The sequence below is a fragment of the Juglans regia genome, chromosome 11 (genome assembly GCF_001411555.2).
Source record: "Juglans regia cultivar Chandler chromosome 11, Walnut 2.0, whole genome shotgun sequence".
Classification (NCBI taxonomy): domain Eukaryota; kingdom Viridiplantae; phylum Streptophyta; class Magnoliopsida; order Fagales; family Juglandaceae; genus Juglans; species Juglans regia.
The window spans coordinates 28,860,187-28,869,564 of NC_049911.1; the positions used below are offsets into that span (position 1 = coordinate 28,860,187).

The window sequence follows — 9,378 nt, forward strand, 5'->3', positions numbered from 1 at the left end:
GAATCTATATTTTGAAAATATATGATAGTTTTTTATTTTTTAAAAACCTCCTTATCGACTTAGCAAATTTTATAGAACAAAAAACTTATAACCAAGGAAAGCCGACAGATCAGTAGTCCAGATATTAGAATTCTGCATGCATGAGATATTATTCATCGATCGCTACCACTCTGTAGGACAATGCAGGGCTTCTACTTCTCGCACTTGTTGGATATTTTGAAGAGTTGTTGCTGATCATGATAATAAAGTATTTCTTTTTCTTTTCCTATTTTTCTCGGGGTTGGGTTTTGGACAAGGTGAGCCATATATATCTGTTGGAAGGTGGATTCATGTACTGTTGTACCCTAATTGTAGGGCTGGCAAAGTTCGATCGGTATTTTAATCATAAATTCATTTTGAGACTTTTGGACTTTTTTTCTTATTGTGGGACAGTACCGCTTTTGTTTCCCCACATCATCCCCAACTAAAATCTTCAAAACCTGCCCTATTAATAGGGGTTTTGAAAAAATATATATAAGTTTTAAAGACAAGTACACTTGCATGCATTCAGATGGTAATTAATTACTTCCAGTGAAGTTTTTCTGTTTAAGAAGTCAATAAACTTTGCTTGACGTTCACTTATCAAATCTTTTGTTCTGACACTTGACCGATAATTAATGCATGCATGGCGTTCTGAACTTGGAACGTTCTTTTGTTCTGACACTTGACCGATAATTAATGCATGCATGGCGTTCTGAACTTGGAACGTTTGAAATTTTCGATAGGCAATAAAATGTATATAAATATATATATAGATATATATAGAATAATATTATATATAATTATAAAATATATAATTTTATAAATTAATTGATTTGATATATTAAAATATAAAATTATTTATATTATAAAATATATATATAACGTATTGCATAAAATCATATCAATTTATAAATATATTTTTTTATAATTTAGTTGTGACTATAACACTTTTTATATATATATATTATTATATATACATACACATATATACAGTACGGGTCTAACTCGACCGTGCATGTGGTCTTATTTTTACACTCAGTTGGACACGTCGACTAATCAGACATGAATCCATGATTTCAGTATTAACTTAGGAGCGTGGTGTAATATTCCAAGCCTTGGCAAACTGACTTTGAACAACTTGCCCATATATAGTTAAATATAATTCAAAGTATCGCATTCCAAAGCATTTTATTTCGAATTTCAAACTTTTGATACATATACATATATATAGTTTTAATTACCCAAGAAGTTAAATAATTTTTTTACCAATTCAGCCATCACGATTCATAGCCTATCTCATGTCGGTGGACGCTTTAGAGCACTTTTTGTTGTCTTATCCCATGTACCGCGACTAGAGAGGTCATTATAAGTACGACCACGTCGGACGAATCAAATGCTGAAATGTCACCGCTCACTGATCAAATATGTGATGGATGGCCACAGATGCACTTAATGCGGGTCCAACGTGCTCTATCTGTCTGTCAGAATCTCATTCATTGGGTGGGGATGATGATAATCACGTGATAGTTGTCCCACGCCAAAGTCTTATGTTTCCCCCAACCTATATAAAGCCTATGGCCCAGGACCACGTGGCCTGACAAACCCATGACTCCCCTCCGAGCCCAAGAATTAGTTTATGGGAGAGGAAAAAGCAAAAGTGTGGGCTTTTTTTTTTTTAAAAAAAAAAAAAACCCAATGGATGTGGAGGGGGAAAGATTTTAAAAGTACGTACTTAAAGGTTACCAAATTATAAGGGATGGTTTAGTTATATAAAATTAAATTAAATTATTTTATTTTATTTATATAAATATTACAATTTTTTTAAATTTTTATATAAAATATAATAAATATTTTAATTTTTTTAATTTTAAAATAAAAATAATATTTTATTCAATTTTTAATAAAAAATTGTCTTATTTTATTTAAATTGCATAATCAAAATCACCCTTAATCTCTAGCAATAACCGTACGTCTTGCGTGTTCTTTGTTGGTTTTTGATAAAAGAGAGTAAAAAATAAGAGCATCTACAAAAAGAAAATGAATAATGATAAGGTTACTACACTATAATTACTTTTTTTATATTTGTTTTTTTTTTAATTTTACTTAATAATAATTAAGAAAGTGAATATTAATAAAATTATATATTTTTTTAAATTTTTTTAGTGATTAAGGATATTAAAAAAATACTTAAAATAAAATGATAAAAAAAATTAAAAATTTTTGAAATGCACTTGAGTAGTAGATGAGTAGCTATCACTACCCAAAGAAAATACTGCCACATACAATATATTCAAAATATTTAGCAACAGTTCAGAAAATGTCACGGTTTCACTAACCAAATTACAGAATGCATTTTAGAATAAAAGAAAACAAATTCACATATATGGATATATCCTGTACAGTCCATTGGTTACAAAAATTACGTGATGTTTGGAAAGCAACCTCGCAGAAAAAAGCTCCACAAAACCCTCCAAAATCTGATTTCTAATATCGTGTAGATGATAGAGCTCCTCCATCTTGGTGCTTCTAAATTATTATTACTAAATGACCACTTCAACGTACAATCATTATTCTGCCTGCGAGCTGCAAGCCTAATGACCGTTCTTCGCTTTCGAGGAAAAGAACCTGGTAAATCCACGCGAATGTTTCTCAGGAGTCGGGGCGGACGAAGATGACGAGGAGGTTGACTTGGTGGCCCGGTGTTTTGGATGATGCTTTGAGCTGATCGGTGACCTTTGGTGATGGTTTCCCTCCGTATCGGACGGGCTACATGGCGAACTATACAAGTCAATGGGAGACTCGCCACCAAGGTTTTGCACATTGGCAGAAGCAGCAGTGTCCATTTCAGCTAGATCAGAGTCTTGCAAGTTCACGCTACTAGCAGGTTCAGTCTCCATACCCCTCTGACTCCTCTCGCTGTAAGGAGATCCAATAAGCTCTGTCTGAGGACGCAAATATTTCAACTGCTTGCCAAGAAGAAAAATGGTTTCCTGACACTCCGCTAGCTTCTCTGCGGCAGCTGCTAACTCTGTGTCCTGTGATGAGAGAAGCAGGTTCAAATGTTTAGATCTCACTCTCCCCTTTCTCATATTGGTCAGTACTATCGACAAAACAAGGACAAAAAGCAAGCATTCATCAAGCAATGCGCTAAAATGAAGAAAATCCGGTGCTTTGATTGTGTACAAGCGATACTCTCTCCGCTTCTTAAATGCTTGCATGCTGAAATAGGGACTTTGTACATGTTCAGCAGAATATTAAGTTTCTTTTTATTTAATAAATAATGCAATGAATATGCGTATCTGTAATTTCCCTGGCCTCACCTGTTTGGTCTTGAGATCAATATCGGCTTCTGAAGCACAAACAGAGCAGCTCCCATTCCTAAAAATAATAGGCATTTACGAGTTAGAAATAAAACCAAATTTAGATCAAGCATGGGGAGACATCCCTAATTTAAAACAAATACGAAGCATTAAGGTGTGTATTAACAATGCCATGCAAATCCATGGACCAAAACCAATAATTGCCCAGAAGGTATTTTAAACTTTCTCCTGTCTGATCTTAAGATGAGGAGAGTATCAATTTGGAAAAGGCAGATGGCTGATTCTGATCAACTACAAGAGAAGGTTTGATCCTAACCTTTGCAATTGTTGTTGAAGTTCCCCACATCTGGCAAGAGCATCCTGATGGCTCTTCTTTTCCCCATGCAGCTCATTTTCCAATGTTTCTGTTTTAGTTCGCAAAAAGTTCAGCTCAGTTTCTAACTCTGCTGCATGTGCTTCAAGCGATCTGTACGACTCCGCCATACATTTCAGCTGTGTCTCAGACAAGCTGTTTGACTTTTGAGCAGATGCTAACTGTGATTTAACATCTGCTAGAAGGTGCTCAGTTTCCTGTAACTGCGATTTTGTAATCTCCAAGTTCTCAGTATATCTTGCTAGGTCCACAGCCAATCCATCCTTCTCAGATTTCAATTCCTCAAACTCCTCCAACGAGAACTTACAAGATATGGAATTTGATACATACCCTGAGACTAGATTTCCATCATCAGGAACCTCAAGGTCAGTAATGGGATTAGAAATGTGGTCACAACCACTGTGATATCTTTCCCCTGATAAATCCTTTCGAAGTTCTCTATTCTCAGGTAAAGCGACCTTGTCTATGCAATCAGGACTGCTAATTTCTGCATCAGCATCCTTGTAGCCCAGGACGTTGAACCTGAGTTCACTGGCTTTAGCTAAAACATGAGAAAGGTCAATTATATAATCAGCCAAAGTAGTATTACGGCAAATGACTTTGTTAGAGGTCACAGAGAATAACTCAATTTTTTTACTCAATCCACTGTCATCAGGGGATGAATCATGGACTCCCATTGCCTCTTTGCCCAAAAACAATATGAAGTCATGAATCTGTGAAATGGCAGCAGCAAAATCTTGGCTTATCATATTCACAGTTTCTATAGCTGGCTGTAATAAAGAAGTTTCCATATCTGCAGTTTGCACACCATGTTCAGGATCAGACTTCCTTTCAGATGCGGCATCAGAACAGTGAACTTCCTTGGAAACATAAGTTACAGGGTGCTGACACAGAGAATCATGTGCTTCCAGTAGAACATGCTTAATATCCTCCAAAATTTTCCCCATATCTGCATCCTTGGGCACAGATTCAAATACCATTGAAAGTTTTGATTGGAGCTTCGTCAATGATAGCTGGTCTACACGGGAGCCGTGATTCGATACTGACAATTCCATGCTAGAGTATACTGGATTTTCTAATGCATTTAAGTCATGGTGCTGTTCAGACTGGAGATTTTTCTCGGCATTCACTTCTGATGCATCATGGTTTAGAATTTCAGGTATCTGATCATTTGACGAGTTCCTGATGGAGCTAGCACCATTTGAATCATTTGATAGACAAGCTAACTTCTCCATCTCTAGAAAATCATCCATAAGCTCCAAGTGATTTGAATTTTCAACCCTGTTAGATTTCCCATTGTTCTTTTCTTTCTTCAATTGGGAGAGCTCAGAAATCAATGATGTAGACCAAGACTCAGCGCAACTTCTCTCGTCATCATTTCCATCTTCAGACATGGAGGTCAAGCTCGGTGGATTGCTTGCATTTTGACTTGAAGAACCTTCAGCAGTCATATGAATGATAGATTTTGTCAAACTTTTCTGTTGATTGCAGCCTTGTATTTGTGCTTCTAAACTTTGGACCTTGCTAGCTGTCTTAGCACACAAATTCCTTGAAGCCTGCAATTCACTGTTACGCTTTGCCAAGGCTTCTTTGAGCATCTTTGTTTCTTCTTCCACTGCCAATAGCCGTTCAGTGAGAAACTCATTCTCTTTATGGAACTTTTGTGCATTACTAAGGGAAAACTCAGGCACTGGAGAGAGGTGTGGAGTAGAAGGCTTAACAGGAGACCCCCTCAGTCGAGTTTCTCCATACTCTCGGCCTAAATTCTCAACCTCTAGCCTCATTTGGGCCAGCGCAGCCGGACCGGGCAACTTCTTCCTCACAAGACCTCGTAATCTTTGGCATTCTGCTTCAAGCTTAACTATTTTTTTAACACCCTCCATATGCTGCTTGTTTGCTACTTCTGCAGACCTCATGCTCATGTTCTTTTCTTCATTCCGAATTTCCAGCTCTTTGGAAACAATGTGCAGTTCATATTTAAGAGAACTTATTTCCCTTTGGCATGATTCAACATCGCTCTTCAAAAGCTCAATGTCAGCCTCAGCTTGTGACTTTTCTTCATTTATCTTGATTAGCATGTTTGAACGTTCCTGCAAAGATCTTGAAACAGCCGCATTGTCAGCAGCGGACTCGAGGAGGTCCTGGTCTAAGTTAGCTATCTTAACTTCAAACTCATGCTTAATTTTGTCCCACTGCTTGGTTCTAGTAAGAACCACTTCTTGCAATTTCTGTTCATGTTCTTCCTTCAAATTTCGTATCTGTCGCATGCACTCTTTAAGGGCACCATCTAAATGTGATGCCCTGTCTTCAGCAGTGAGTTTGGCAAGTGTGACAGATTCTAGATGATTCTTCAACGCTAAAGCTTCTGCTTCAGCCTTTTCCCAACCTGTATAAAAGAAGTACGTACCAATTCGGAAAGTTGAGGCCAATAAATTGAGGGAGACTCTATCATTAACCCGACAGGTATTCAATAATGAACCAAGATTAGATCAGCATCATACCTGAGACAGCTTCTTCAGCAACTTTGGCATGCTGCTTTACCAGGTTTTCCTTGGTAGTCATCTCTGATTGAGCTACTGACAATTCTTCATTCAATTCCTTGTTCTGATCCTCCAGTTTCTGCACTTGTTCCTCATATGTCTTCACTTGATCCTCCAAACTATTCAGATGTGTATATGACTCCACAGAAATTTGAACATAGTTCGGTTTTTTGTAGTTTTCCTGTTTTATAAGAGAAGTAAACCACAAAGAGTAACTATGAAGTTATTCAATGAAAAATGCTCAATAACAAGAAGTTACTAAAAAAACTGCCTCATCTATGCTAATAGTATCAATTCCCTACACAATACACGAGTAGTACAAATTAGATATCACAAAATTGGAGGCGGAAAGGTAAACATGTCTCAATTCCGTAGTTCATATCTTGATAAAAAGAAAAAAAAAATTAAAAAAAGTATTATCAGTTTAGAGTATATTCATGTGATGGCAAATAATTATAGTCTAATGAGCTTCACAAACTAGGCAGCTTGGAGGATCACGCCAACCACCTATTGTCAATAAACAAATGGCAGGCAATAAAGATTGAAAACAATTGAAAACCCCTCAATGAATTCACCTGATCAGACAGAGCAGCAACCACCTTTTCAGCAGCTGCCTTGTCAGATGCTTTTTTCTTCCACGGCCAACTCCGTCGGTCCATCTCAGACTGTAAAGTTTGCACAAATGTGAGTTAAAATAAAAAAGGAGCAGTTTGGGAATAATTCTTTAAGTTTCAATCGGAGGATAAAAGAATAAAAAAGATACAACAGATTAATAGTATTGCCATAGTCTCGAACCAACCGTTATTTTAAGCACCTAAGGAATAATTAAACTTCGTAATTAGTAATCCTAGACTAGTTTCCATACTCGTTGAGGAGGACTCCCAATTATAACCCCAAAAATTGAGCAAATAACTTTAAAACTTCATCTAAGGTTCTTGAAGCACGACTCACTGCACATGTTCACTCTAAGACACAAAGCACAATTCCTTCTGAGAAGTTTGTCTGTCTTTCTACGGCACGACGGTGGCATTTTGTAATTCATTGGCACAGGCCGAGATCAGACCACTGGATGCACATATACAAAACCAATAATTCCGCTTCAGGTTGCTGGAAAAACTTCGAAGAAAAAACACTCGAGCCGCCAAAGTCAAATAGTGGAAATAGGTCAGAGGCAGCCGGTGGTGCCGGGGATTTTCTTAGGTTTCAAACAACGAAAACTATTTATTCATAACTAGGATTTTTTATTTCCTTTTCGTACATTTTTCACGACAAAAAACGTAGCCCCTGTAGTGGAAAACGCAGTTCCGACTTTTTTTTTTTTTTTTTTTTTTTTAAATTTTTTTAATGGAAGTAGCTACTCGAAAGTACAACCATTCAGAAACAAAAACAAAAAAAAAAAATTACAGACCGCAAGCACGGATAATGATATACGGTTCTGAATGTCCTTCCAAAAATTTATTTGTTTGTATTTGTGAGTAAGATAAGAAATTGTCTATAATCACATACACCATCGCGTCTTTGATATCAATCTGAAGCTATCAAAACATCAAGACAGTGAGAGGGTTTCATTGTATAAAATTGGTATGCATGCCAATGCAATGAGGTTAATTATCAAGATCTATCCGCAGGGCTATCTATTGCCGAAGATCCCGATGCTACAGAAGAAATTTCAGGACAATCGCAGAAGTTGTGGAATTAGAAACTGTATCGAACACACTGAAAACATAAATTCAACTATATACATAGTATTAGTTTATTCATCCAGCTTTAGAAGGATTAACATCCTGCTAAGCTAATTTAGATCCAAGTTACTCAGATACACCATGAACAGCTTCTAGATGAGTGGCACCGACAGAAACTAGATAAAGAAGCAAAAATGATAATTTTCAAAGTCTAATGTAAACAGCGAAAAAAAGGGGGGGAGCAGAGAGAGAGAGAGAGAGAGAGAGAATGAATAGAGCACAGAACCGGAACAGGAAACTTTGACGAAGTAAAAACCCGAATAAAAACTAGATGTTTTGAGAAAACAGAGGGGAGAGTTCAAAAAATGAAAATAAAGAGGGAACACAACAGATGCTTCAGAGAATCCACCGGTTCCCACACACAGAGACAATGCGTTGCAAGCAAGCTTACCGAGTGAAATGCAGCTCCAAGAGATGTTCTCGGAGAATATGGCAGGAGTGGAGACGCTAGAGATGGCCGTGCTATTACAGATACAGCAATGGAGATCCCAAATTAGGGTTCTCTGGAGAGAGAGAGAGAGAGAGAGAGAGAGAGACGGAGGAGATGGGGGAGTGGTGGTGGGAGGAGGAGGTGGTGGTAATGGTGGGTGAAATATTCAGGACTTCGATGTCACTTAAAAGGCAAGACGTTGGAAAAGCTCCAAAACCCATCACCTTTAAAAAATAATAATAATCTATTTTCTATTTTATTTTTCCCTTAATTGTGACAAAAATAAACAATATTAGAAAAATATTTACCAAAATGTCTATTTGATTGTGATTTAAAAATTACCAGAATCTTGGATGTTTACTAATCGATCGGCATTGGTTCAACCATATGACGTATTTGCCCCTTCAAAGCTTGGGAATGGCGACAGGGTTCCCCCACGCTTGTGGCAGAAGCAACGGCTGAGCTGTACACGATATTTGGAAAGTTCTGTTTTTTTAATATTGTATGTTTTTTACGACTTTGGACCACCGTCACTTACTGCACAGCTCATACGCTCGGTGTTTTGCCGTGCTGAGGATGCGCCGTATACCGCCACTGCATACACTCTCATGGTCCACATAATCAGGACCGTCCATCTATCCACTTTCTTTCTTCTCTACCTTTCCAATATGAATCGAAGTGGGAATGAGTCAAATTTGTTTGCTAGAAAGAGGACAGAGAACAAATCAATTTAAAATATTTTTTTATGGAGGTTTTAATAATTAATTACGGTGACGGATGCAAAACAAATAAATAAAAAATGCATTTTAATCATATCTTGAAAATTAGGGTAAGAGTTGTCTAATTTTTTTAGCAATTTGGATGAATTACCGATTGTGGGCTCAACGATTAAATAAACTAATTAATGTCTGGTCGTAGTGACGTGGAAACGTTAATAGAACTAAACCCCTCC

At 37.1% G+C, this 9,378-nt stretch overlaps 1 protein-coding gene across 2 annotated transcripts; it reads right to left on the reverse strand.

Annotated features, from left to right (window-relative positions):
- Positions 1-2,330: 2,330 nt before the first annotated feature.
- On the reverse strand, positions 2,331-8,613 carry LOC109010586 (filament-like plant protein 4). Of its 2 annotated transcripts, none has more exons than XM_018991463.2 (6): positions 8,388-8,613; positions 6,830-6,919; positions 6,216-6,435; positions 3,658-6,100; positions 3,342-3,399; positions 2,331-3,056 (listed from the first exon to the last, which is right to left on the reverse strand). In XM_018991463.2, exons 2-6 carry the CDS (start codon positions 6,911-6,913, stop codon positions 2,613-2,615), a joined length of 3,249 nt encoding a protein of 1,082 aa, XP_018847008.2. In that variant the 5' UTR covers positions 6,914-6,919; positions 8,388-8,613; the 3' UTR covers positions 2,331-2,612. The 2 variants fall into 2 exon arrangements, with proteins under 2 accessions (XP_018847008.2, XP_018847009.2); XM_018991464.2 differs by lacking the exon at positions 8,388-8,613 and adding an exon at positions 7,206-7,386.
- Between the last annotated feature and the right edge of the window lie 765 nt (positions 8,614-9,378).